Source organism: Nestor notabilis, unplaced genomic scaffold (assembly GCF_000696875.1).
Source record: "Nestor notabilis isolate BGI_N333 unplaced genomic scaffold, ASM69687v1 scaffold2976, whole genome shotgun sequence".
NCBI lineage: Eukaryota > Metazoa > Chordata > Aves > Psittaciformes > Psittacidae > Nestor > Nestor notabilis.
The window spans coordinates 22,074-35,245 of record NW_009934177.1 but is presented as its reverse complement, the minus strand read 5'-3'; the positions used below and the strand labels follow the sequence as shown (position 1 = coordinate 35,245).

The 13,172-nt window shown below is 37.4% G+C and overlaps 1 protein-coding gene across 1 annotated transcript in view; it reads right to left on the bottom strand.

Annotated features, from left to right (window-relative positions):
- MGAT5 (mannosyl (alpha-1,6-)-glycoprotein beta-1,6-N-acetyl-glucosaminyltransferase) overlaps window positions 1-13,172 on the bottom strand; it is a gene marked incomplete at its 5' end in the record, with an annotated part of 56,547 nt that overhangs the window by 22,109 nt on the left and 21,266 nt on the right. Inside the window, 3 exons of the mRNA XM_010017197.1 lie at window positions 5,335-5,340; window positions 6,050-6,183; window positions 9,719-9,852. Of these exons, the coding sequence (XP_010015499.1) occupies window positions 5,335-5,340; window positions 6,050-6,183; window positions 9,719-9,852 (274 nt within the window). The remainder of the gene's footprint in view (window positions 1-5,334; window positions 5,341-6,049; window positions 6,184-9,718; window positions 9,853-13,172) is intronic.

Here is a 13,172-nt window from a genome sequence, read left to right as displayed (position 1 = left end):
CTCATGATAAAGCCTTTCTCATCAAAGAAATCAAAAGGCAACTGTCTGATAAGTCTTCCCCTAGGACAATATTGACAAGATGACAATCTCAAGTGTTGAAATTTTCAAGTTTGGTGGGTGAAAAATTTAAGCATAAATGCTACAAAAATACATGGTAGAAACATGATGCATTAAGATCTAAATTTTGTGTATATCCTAAATGCATGCTGTTAAGTCTAGAAGTCCTAACATCTGGGTGCTTATTTGCCAAAGCATCAACTCCAAGGTAAGCCAAAATCCAGTGTATATGCAATGTATGACAGCTGAGATCGTGACACAAAACATAAGATTGGAAAATCTCTCTCTTTCCAAGAATCGTCACACCCTCAAAGACTTTTCAAGACATCCTTGAATAACGAAAATCTCATCTACTGGGGAACTGGAAGAGAGCACAAATGCTGTAGAATTCAAGGTACAATATTAAGAGACAAACAGATACAGTGTTTAACTGTAACAGTTTTACAATGGTAAATCACAAGGAGTAGATGATTTTGGAGCTGAAACATGAAACTCTCAAACTGTTAACTACAGAGTACTTAATGCAGAGTACTGAATTTACAAATGGATCTGGAGAAGATGCAGTGACTAGTGACTAGCAAGTATGAATTCTACACTGAAATTCTCTGAAACTTAAATAAGGGTTAACTATATAACCATGTAAACCCAACAAAATTGCAATAGTCAGTTCTTTCTGTACAAGGAAATCCTCTCTCACCAAACTGGTAGTGTTCTCAGAAGAAGCCAATCAACATGTAGAAACTATTCAAACGTTCTTAAAGGAACTAAGTCTCTTTGGGATAGAAGGGTATCACTCTTGTGAATGAAGTCACGAGAAGGAGAATAAAGAAATGGTAAAGCGTATGGTCAACACGTTCTATTCACAATAGCAAACCTGAAACTAACTTCAAAATGTTGCAGAAAAACATGGCAATTCTGAACATTTGGGGTTGTAAAGCTTTTGAAAAAGCTGTCTCAGAAATCTAGGGGATGGAGTGACTAGGAAATACAATGACTGATAAATTCAATATAAAGTGATGCACACGTTGAAAACCAGTCCTGGCTTCATGTATGAATAATGGACCTGAGCTAACTAATGCCAACCGGGAATGAAGATTTGGAATTATGATAATATATGATTTTGGTCCACAAAAAAAATCAGCCCAAATGACAAGTGCTTTGAAGTCACCTCTTACTGAGATCTCAAAAGTGTGTCAAAAGTCAGTTTATCAATAGACAAACAGGTTCAGAAAATACCCTGGCTGAAAAGAGCTGGGAAGAGAGAGAATATGCAAAGGAAGTATTGAGTAACATTGCCATGCTTTTGCTCTTCCCTGAATGTCCATTTATGGCTTCTCTGCTAAGCACCTACCACATATATCATAAAATACACATTAGCACATACAAATATGTTATTTATTTGCACATATATAATCTTTGCTCAAAGAATGAATAAAAGATCTCAGTAAAGAATTGAGTCATCAAGATCCGCCAGAAATTCTGCTTGTCATCTTTATTTCATTCAGTATTTCTTGCAGTTCTTAATCTTTCTGTTTGTTTGTTTGCTTTTTTACGCTGAGGTTTGGAAAGATTTGACAACTTCATTGCCATGTAATGGACACTAATGTCTAACCAGGAATTTCTTGTCATTTGAATGGACATTTCCAGAAGTAACAATGAGACACTCTCCTCTCCTTTCCTTTCTTTCTTCATAATAAATTAAATCCTAATTTTGATAATAAATGTTGAAGAATAAGCCTTCAAAATGTATATTCATGTATACTTATTTACTGCACCTACAGCTGCTCATTTGCTTTGATTTACTTTTTTTTTTTTTTGATCCATACTTCTTTCAGAAGCAAATACTGAATTTCAGAGATGCTGCTGAACTAAAGTGCCTGACTCATTTCAACTTCTTATGTGGCATAAAGTAGGACAGCGCTTTACGGACAGAAGCCTCGTGACAGTAACTAGGGTAGGTTACGATCAACGGGAAAGCCCATGGTGCTGCTGCCAATTTGGAGGAAGACAAAAACACCACAAGACAAGTTTGTCATGTGCTTGTCTTGCACCGAGCATGTCCGAGAGAAAAGGTGAGAAGGATCTTTCCTCCCTCTCCTTATATATCTTTTAGCTCAAAAAATTAACTTAAATGTTTAGCCAAAGTATGCTGCTAAATATGAAGCACAAAAAATAATCAGAAGGAAGGGAAAAGGCAACACTATCAGCAACAAGACACTGATATTTGCATGTAAGAGAACTATTCCTAGAAGTGTAATTTCTCCTTTCTGACTTCTCTTCATTTTCTTCCTCCTACTTCATGCAAGAGGGCATACGATGGGGAAATTACATGTGTCACATGGAGCTATAAAGGAGAGATATTATCAAGAACAGCCTTGGTTATGTACTTTCCCATTGAGAACAAGATAAATTTCTTCAAAACTTATTTTACAGACAGTATACATTTAAGAAGAATGCCCATCTTGTCAAGGGCATTAGTAACAAACTCACACATTATTTTGCCTTTAAATATATAAATATTTTAAAGACAACTAAAAGCTGTGATCATACAACTGTATGCTATGCATTGATGGCTATTTTCTTAAACAAGCAAAATTCTGACTTCTGCCACAGCACCCCACAAAAAAAATAGCAAATACTGTGAAATGAATCTTGACTCTTCTTTATTTCAAGGCTAAAGGGTAGAAGTATTGGACTGGTATGACAGGAAGTTGCAGGGAGAAGAACAAAGAAAAAACTTAGACCTCAACAGGAGCTAAGATGACATGAAAGGCTTAAAACATTCCCTTTTAATTGAAATGTTCTGTAATTAAAGCCAATTTTGATAACGGAGAGCATTATGGGTTTCACTCACATTTTATTCATTCCTTCTTTTTCACTTAGGCAGAGAGAGGACTATCTTTACACCTTAGTAGTGCCAGAAATCCCAGACAACCGCCCAAAATTTGATTACAACAAACACACCCAAAACTTGGTAAACGTTACCTTTGGTAGCTTACCTTTAAGCATAACCTTTAGAAATATTGCTAAATTCTTTGGAGCCTCCTAATTGTAATCCTTAACCCAATTAAGACTGATTTAGTTATCCAAAGGAAGTAAACAAGATGTATCTTACAGTCTCAGCAGCTTACATGCTTCCTGACCTCCTGCCAGATGTACCCAGACTTGCCCAGTGTAATGTGGGGCGAATGGGGTCTCAGGCCATGGGCTGACATTTTTCCTGTGTCTGGAAATGCCGACAGAAGTCATTGCTGTATTCCTTCTCCTGTTACTCATCATGTTCACACCAGAGTTTAGCCCCACTGAATGATGTAGAAAGGCAGAGCATTGTCTCTAAGCAATCCATAATCCTCTAGCTACAATAACTTGGTTAATGTATACAGATTAAGCTGGTGGGCTGAGCTAGCCTCATTGACTCTGCCCAGTCAGGCAGCAGAGCTGGGAACATGGGGATTTCTAGCAAAGATGAAATGGCAAGTAATCTGGATGGCAGTTAGCTATTCTAGTCCCACATCCCAGGAAAAAAAGGCTCCATGCATTTCTCAGTTCCCTTTCGACCTCCTTGGTTTAAAATGAAACAATTTATTTGCAACTGCTATTCCCCAAAAGCACCTTAGTCTGGGGACTGGAACACACTCCCCCCTCCACCCTGCTTCACTAATGACTGATCAGCTCCAGCAATGACATGTATTCTGTGGAGATTACACTTTTTGTTAATTAGCCATGTTCAATATAAGGAAAAGGAGCAAGATAAATAGATTAGTCTAGTTCCATACAAGCCATGGTGGCAGATGAAAAGAGCTTTGTACAGGGAAAATGAAGGAGACATGAAATAAGCAAATTACACAGACACAAGATTAGTTCAGGCTTTCTATTGATCACAAGAATTGGATTTTATCACTCCAAGGCATCCCACTCTGTCACCGATTCAAAGCCTATCTATGGTGGTTGCATGTTATGTACCAGTGTGTATGGGTATAACTGCAGTTACAATCTACAAGTTACAGTTTTAATGTGCTTGATGTTACAAGCATACAGCGAGCATTTTAGAATGGGCAGGTCATACATCTTGGAAGAAACAAGACAGGCAATACTGATAGAAACAGAGCAGTGACTTGATAAGCACCAGTTCTTTAAAAAGTTGCGAAGTTGTCTAAACACAAGTTCCTAATAGTGAAAAGGGGATATGCCTAACAATACATATATATTTCCTGTTTGATTTGGTGCTGGTATGGCCCACATGCCTTTTGCTAACATTCACATTTCCAGGGGAATATGAATAATCTTTTAAAGGTTCAGACATGTGAGAACACTTAAGGATGAGAAAGCGTGAAGTTCTCAGTGGTTCAGTATACACAGACTTTTCAGGAGATGACTATGGGTTACTTTGAACTTAATCTGTATATTCCTACAGGGAAACAGAACAGATACATCCTCAGTCCAGTAGACAAAATCTGTAACTGCTACTATGACTGGAAATTACCATTTGGAAATCTGCTCTAGACATAAAAAAAAGTCTTAAGGGAGAAGGCAATTATTTGAGGATTTTACCAGAGGAAATAGTGGGGTTTCCATTGTGTGTTATTCAGAAATCCAAGATTGGATGTTCTTTCCAAAAGAGCCATGTTTTTGTCTTAATCAGCCCATAAATATCCTGTGTGTCATACAGAATCTCAGACTAGGCAATCAAAAATCTCCCCTTTGGGCATATAGTCCTGAAATCATGCAGAAAGAATAAACTGAGAAAGACATATACACCAATAAAAAAACCCCGGTGACAAAGCAACTATCTTGTTCCTTAAATCCAACTAGTATTCAACATATTCAACTAGTATCTGCTGATACACACTACAAATCGGGTCAGGAAGTCCAGATAATTATTACAAACAACTGTTCCCGAGACACCAATAATGAGATCAGCAACTCCAAGTACAAGAGCCTCTGCTAGGAAAGACTTGAATGAAAGGACCCCAGCTCTGCTCCACCACTTTGCAGACAGAAGATTACAGATGGGGCACACTAACTCATTCTATACCATAAGCCAAATAGAGTAACTGTCACAGTATTTACTATGATGCAAAGCAAAACATCCTTTTAAAACACAGATTACACAGCTTAGTGCGGTAAGCCCAAATATAAACCTGAGAGCTAATATAGCTATTTTTCTCAGCACAGTGGCCAAAAAGCATTCAGCTCTACCTTTTTGCTACTAACGGCAACATTCTTCCATTTCTCTTCAGTTTTTGATTTGTTTTGTCTCATAGATGGACCATTTACTTGTAGCTAACAGTTTTCAAGAATTTATTCTGTATAATCACAGTCATCAGACTAAATGTTGCGTTTGTGGTTCAGAAAACTGTGCAAGAGTGGTATTCTCATGCCAGTGAAGAGAAAAGGAAAGAAAACGTGAGACATGGATGCTCTCACACTGTCATATTGTTTGGTCCTATGTATGGCACAGCACGTACTGATCAGCTCATTTTTCAGTTGACAAGAGGCTTAAAATAAGGTCTTAGGCAGAAGAGAAGGCATACAGTGTATGTGGGCACACAGAGCTAGCAGTTACTTGGAAGAAATCCTGTTATTAGTAAATAATCTCTTTTTTTGGGAAACTGCATGAGACACACATTCCCAGGTGTGGCAGCCTGGAAGAAGGAGCTCCAGAAAAGGACAATGGACAAAAAACCAGAGGCCACTGTGAGCTTAACAACACAATATACTTTCACTTGGTGAAAATATGACCAAACCTCAGAGTTGGTATTCTGCAGCTCTCTTCTGCAGACGGGACGCAATAGAGAAATTACAATATTTAAGAAATAAAACTCTAATATTACTACAGGAAGATAAAACAAGATTGGACACTTCTAGGGTGTTTAGCGAAACACAATTTCCAGTTCAAAATGCAGCACATATTTAGTTGTAGACTTATTAAGTTGCTTTATGATTTTGATCAAAATAAATTTTCTCAAGTATATGAGCAGAGAAAACTCACCTTCCAGAAATTATCTACTTTGCCATAAACGAGAGATTGGTTCTGCCTTTTGATGTCATTAATGTGCCTAATGTCACTGGAATTCAGATGCTGCTCTACCACAAATCCCAGGAAGCTGTTATCTGGAGTATGAGCTGTAAGACATAGAGCATATTCAAAACCTTTCAAAGTATCAGTTAATGTTACAAAACCGTGAATGTTGTCAGAAACATAGGTATAAGGAATATATTATTTAACAGATCACATTCATAGAGAAATATATGTTTGCTTGCTTTATTATCAAGAAAGTTCTTATCACTTTAAGTCCTGCTATGTATGTCTATTGAAGTAAGCAGTTACTTTCTGGCTCATTTCTGACAATAAAAATTCTGTAGCTGGACTGAGGCCAATGATAACGATTTTTTGTGCGCTGAGCTTTATGTTATTATTAGAGATAAGAGAACCAGAAGAAATTCAGGTTGATATGTCAGAGATGCAATACCAACAACGTGAAAAAACCCAGAGTTTATGCTTGTTAACAAAGCTGTATGTTGCTCACTGTCATAAATAAATTCTAGTAAATTTCTTGGGTTCACCTCCCATATTCGAAGAGCTGACACTGACCATCCCACTCACTGCATATTACGTATCCATGCTAATTCCTAGCCTACAGAGTCACACTATGCTGATAATAACACACATTTCACTGCCTAATTCACTCAGATCTATCTTGGCAAAATAGCTGTTAGTCCAGAGCCCAGACAAAAAGTTAATGCGAAGGATAGACAATTCACTCTGAAGTTTTCTATATTATTTGTAGCCTCTGTTGGTCTTTTTCCAGTGGTGACATTCAGCAAAACTAGCCACTGTTCTCCCCTTATAAAGACACAGATCTACAGGCCCATTAAAACTAAGGTTTTTTTTTGGTTTTGTTTTGTTTAAGCCTCCCTTTTGAATTCTGACACACAAGCTGACAACTTCTTACTAAGCACATTTTGCAAAGTTAAAAAAAAACAACAACAAAAACCCAAACCAAACCAAACAAACAAAACAAACCCCAACCCAAAGACAGGGCCCCAGGCACTTACAATACATGCAGTGCTAAACCTATAGCCAGAGTTATACATAAAAAAATTCTACTGCAATTATGAGGCTTTGCTTTTTGATTCCTGAAATCAGCCAGCTGGATAATGCAGTAGAACAGAGAAACCATACACAGCTTCCTTTTGCCATTACATTTAGTCTTTCAAATGGCAATTACTCTTTTTCACAAGAAAATGCCTCAGCAACAGCAAAGCACTCACTCAGACCCAAGAACTTTTTAGGATTTAACATAGCAAATAGCACACTCCAAATATGCCTGACAAGGGGCATTTTTCTATCCTTTCATATTTTGGATAAGAGACTGCATTCAAAGGACAGGCAAGGCAGTTCACTCAGAAGAAAAATAAACTTCTGTTTAAGTTCGCACTTAGAACTGGTGGAATTCAGTGCCTCAAACATCACTTACAGGAAGCACTCAGATTTTTAAGTAACATCATGAAGTTTTAAAAGTACCAGTGCTCTTATTTTGCATAAAAGAATTTAAACTAAAAACATGAAAAGGGGGGAAAAAACCCCCTCATGCTTCTGGAAAGCTCAGAGAATAGTCAAGCATTTGGTAATATGCCACAGGTTTGAGTAAGGCTTTCTTGTTGCTCAGTAATAATTTTCTGCCCTTATAATCAGAGTTCTCAAAACATAATAAGAGTCTGGGGAGCTTGGGAAGCTGTCCAGGGTTCCAATCTGTCATAAAATCTTTACTGGTGCGTAACATGCACTTTTAATCACAACCCCATAAAGATGGTGCTATCTCTGCAGCAGAGAAAAAACAAAACAAAACAAAACTTTAAATATCACAAAACATGCTGACTCTTCTGCAGGAGTACAAAAAGCAGCAAAACCCTTCAATAATCTACAGCACTGGAATCACTCATGCTTCAGAATGAGTTTGCCTGCAATCCATTTACTACTTTTCCTGCAAAGGAAAACCTGAAGTAATTTCCAGTTGTAAAAATTGGAAATGGTTATTTATTGAAATTCTGATATAGTCATACACTTCTGAAAACCCATTATATGAAGTGATTTGCTCCGAACAAGAGACTGTAACAGTAGTCTATGCTGCCATGACAGAGAACTCTATAGGGAAGATTTACTTTCTTCTGCATTTCAAGAAGTGGGATTGAGGAGTGCACACACAGAGCTGTACCGCAAGTATCCATGTAACTATTTTCCTCAAGTGCCTCACCACCCTTGCTGCTATCTAGAACAGAACCTCACACACAAATTTCCCAGCAGCTGGACCACTTAAATATTGAGCTTTCGGATCCTTTTCTGTTTAGCACATAACCAATAAATATTAGCAAATCACATGGATACGGCACAAGCTCTGCTTACTAATGTCCAGGCACTGGAAGCAACCGCTTCGAAGTCACATTTCCACACCATGCATTTTGTTACTTGCTTCCAAACAACCGTGAATGCAGTCTTTTATCTTTTGAACAACCTTCACTTATATTTCTCTTGAAAAACTTGCACAGCAAATGTTGACAGACAAAATATGCCTCTCTCAAGAATTTTACAGGGCAACTGAAATCAAAAGCATGTCAACCAGACAGCAGCATGTATAATTCTGCTATGAAAAGCAGAAAAGTTTGAAAGACTTGACTATAAAGTCTGATGAGAGAGTACAGTGCATGCCCTGGCCTTAGTCTGAGACAGGGACCACCACCACACTTTGGCAGTCAGGCCGGTCACTGCCAAGTGTTTCCTTACAGACTTGGGCCGAGTAGTTCTTGCACACAAGAGCATGCCCTTTCCTCTTTCCTAAGCCTCACTTAATATCCAGCTACCTGGGGCTAGAACAGGCCAGTATGCTTTAACAGTAATGGCTTAATCTGATCCAATTTATTCAGGATTTATATAATTTTTTTTGCATTCTTTTAAGATATTTAACAATGATTCAAAGACCTACAGCAATGCTGAAATCTACTACTTGTTTTTCAATAGCTTTGTACACTGCTAGCAAATAAAGGTGAATCAGTTCACCTCAGGATGAATGCTCAGGATGAAAACCAGCTATGTGAAAATTTTTGATAAATCAATGAAAAAGTAGAGTCAAAAAAATATTTTTGCTGAGTATTAGTTTATTAATCTTGAGCAAAAAGAAATAGCAAAGGAATTGTGTGGCTCAGTTGTTGAGGGGAAAAAAGCAGAAAGAAAGCAACATAGTTAACATAGTTACAAACTTCAGGTTAACATGATGAAATGTAAGAATGCAGTTTATAAAAATGCAATCTAGCAAGTTTGTCAAAACCCTATTGCTCCATAGACAGGATTTGAGAAGGCAAAATTAACAAAAGCAAACTCACTGACACTTGAATGTAAAGCTAATCACCACTTCCCACAGGTACCCTGAGAATAAAGTTCCCTATCATTATTTATGATACTGGTTGGTATTGTTTTTATCCAGCTGCTGCATGGAAGCACAACAGAGCTTTTGCATAGTCTACAGACACTGACACAATTCTGTCCCTTTGGCAGCTGCACTTTATTAAACCATGAACTTACCTTCCATAATACAGAAGTTCTTCTCAGTGACAGTACTCCCTTTTAAAGCTCCGAATTATTTATAAACACAAGGATACTTACGGAACATTGTATAAAACTGCTGTGGATTAAGGTTCCACTTTCCCCATGGTGTCTTGTGGCCTTTAGACTGGGCATAATGAGCATGGTTAAATTCTGGTTCAGTTCCAAAGGAATCCAAAACTCTTAGCATACACCTAAAAGAGAGAACAACAATTTACTGTAGATACATAATGAACACGTATTTACAAGCATTGTGTGTGTGTACACAGTTATGATAATTAAGATGTGCTTTGTTTTTGTTTTCAACTGTGGACGATTTATAAACTAAAGGTACATTTTCATCTCAGACATTTCTGTTCATATTACATTCACAAAGACATTACGATCAGCAAATTCAAGAATATATCAGACATTCAAATAACAGCCCTGAAGCTTGTTTTGGGTTTCTTTGTTCTTACAGAACAAAGTTATGCTTTAACATCCAAGTAGAGCTTACGGGGGCTTATAGGAATGCTACTGTGGGCACCTACATTCCTAGGGCTCTGAAGCAAAATTTAGGCAGAAGAAGAGAGGATTCTTCATCTATTTTCTAATGTTCTTGCCCATTACCACAAAATCAGATGCAACAGTGAAGGGCTGCATGCCAAGAAGATCAGAGTAGAACATTACTTTGTCTTTAGACAATTGTATTTAGTCTCCAGGTTCTGACTGACTTTTGGGTGAGTAAGACCTACTGGAAAAGCACTGAAGACAGTTTAATTTGCTGAATACTTACAGTCAGACAGACCATTTGTTTATGAAACACTTTATCATAGACTTTTGAAGAAACAATATTAAAGTCAAATGTCTGCAAGAAACAGTACACAACTGAGAGAAACCTTGGCATTAGACTACAACAAAGGGTCTGGGATGAAAGAATCACACTCAGTCCTTCATTTCACTCCTATGAATTTCTTGAAAAAAATCACTTACAAGCAGCTCCTTTCATAAAAGGGCCCATAGTACATGAAAGGCAGAAAAAGTCTCAGTATGAAGAGGGTGGCACACATTCTAGCATACGGATTCTAGAAATTGTGTTTCTAAAATGCACCCTGCCAAACCTTTGATTTTGGCCATAGTACTGACCACTGGCTCTACTGCAAATTAATTGGATTATATGGCTCTAAAGCTGCTAACCCTATCATTCATCAGCCCTCTGTAACAATTTTCAGAAAAGACCTGTATAGGATTTGTTCCTACACTATGTGTCACTATGTTATAAAGATACGAACTCTTATCACTGAACATTTTATCACTGGGCTTGTACGTGCCAAGGAGGAGACACAACCTCATGGTGGCAGAGAATGGAGGTAGCTACAAAAGTTACTATTAAAAATGGCCATATTTCCCAGTCTTCAACATTTCCCGTGCTCCAAACCTATACATATAAAGTTCAGTAAAACACCAGGATTTAGGCTTTAAAATGAGAAAGAATTTAGCCCCCCAAAAGGTGAAAGAACTTAGCTCCAGCCACCTTTCAGCTTTAAAAGATGAAAGAATTTAGGCCTTAAATTACATGTACATATTTCTTATATTGTCTTTTTTCTCCAAAGTGTCTATTAAAAAAAGAAAAAAAAACCCAAACCACCAACCAGCAACCTTTGAACTCTTGTATGAAAATGCCACCTTTGTATTTGAAAATACAAATAGAGCAAATTTAGGTTTTTTTTTAATCTTCACAGCGATCTTCCAAGCGGAAAGAAAGTAACAATATACAGCACCTTATGATTCACCAAACAAAGCTGACAGATCAGTTGCTGTGCAATGTTTTATGTCAACTGTTCTCAATGGAAATATTTTACAACAGTGGCAATTATCTCTGCATCAGACAAAATACTCCAGCAGGACCAAAACAACTTCTGCACTGATGAATCATTCAGTAATAAACCCCCTCTTATTTCTTGGCAGGCCTTAAAACAAAATTCTTATCAAACATACAGCTCTTGGCCAGGTACTCGAGTAAGGGAGAATGAAAAATAGGTGAAAGCTACTGAAACATCGCAACATTATTGGAGTTTGTCAAATTATGTATGTAAGGAGCACTACATCACATGTGATCATCTTGGAGTGCTTTGTTTCCTCTCTTTTTCCTGTATTCAGATGTAAGCTGTGTAGCACTAATTGTTCACAAGGATACGTGTAACTGTCCAACACACACTGGATTTCTGAAACAGGGCAGGAAATGTGATGCGATGGGAACTAAGCTAAACTAGAAAACAGGGAAAACAAAAAAATATTTATATGATTCAGGTATAAAGTAAGTTGGAAAAGAGAAAAGGGTCACAGCAGAAAGTGCAAGTGTGTGCAGAAATGGTATGAAATATCAAAGGTTCAAGTGGTGAACCTAATCCCTAAAATGCAGCAGAAAAGGACTTGTAAAGATTTAAAACTTAGAAATGAAGGCAATTAATGCCAATTATGCTGAACTGGTACTTTAACGTATGTAGGAACACCTCCAATTATCTACCCAAGTACTGTAGTCTCCATTTGTGTCACTTAGTGTTTTAAACCTCTTTCAACTGAAATATTTTAAAACAAAAAGATTGATTTAGCAAAATGTTTTAGCACTTCTAAAGCGAAATACTTCATTTCGTAACTGGTAAAACAGTATTTTTTTTAAAGTCATCTATATATTTTGAATAAAAATGTTAATTTAGCATCATTTTAATTTCAGCTTTTTACCTCCTTCCCCCTTCCTTCATAAGATGTCACCTAGCTTTAGCAGTGAAGTTGCAGAGAATTATAGCATGGAATTGGTGTCAGACTGATTAGTCTATTCACTGACTAATTAAACAGAGGATTGGTGGGTAGCAAACTCCTTAAAGAAACATCCATATTAAAGTAATCTTTCTTCTTCTAGCATATTAGAAATTATAATTTTTGGGCTTAATATAAAAAAAAAAATAACTAGATAAAAGTAACTCAGAATTATCACCATTTTTGAAGCGAGTGTTTTTCGTAAATATTAGGCATAAGCACAATCTTAACATGGCTGTCCTCTTGGCAGTATTTACACACATTTCTTCACATCCTTCTCCCACCTGAGGTTATAATTTGTCTCTACTTACATATACTTCATCTTTGTTTAAACGAGTGATGTTGCCCAGCAGCACCCATGGCTGTCAGCAACTAGTGCTTGTGCCCTCACAAACAGTTAAACAAGGGGTACGTACATGGCAGTGGATGCAGACATGTTCCTGGGAGCAAACTGATCAAAAACCACCCGTTTCTGGTTTGGAAGCTCTATAGGTGCACTGAGCTCAGGCACAGCAATGTGCCAGCACAGATACGTGGACTCCAGACTGTTTTGTTTTCTGTTCAGCCAGCTCAGATCATGGGCAGCTCATATCTGCCTATGCAAATCCTTGCAGACACACACATTCACTTTCAGACCACTCAGTACTTGCATTTAAAATGTAAAAGCGTAGTCAGAAAATAAGCCTCCTAAAACAGATGTATTCTAGAGAACATGTAA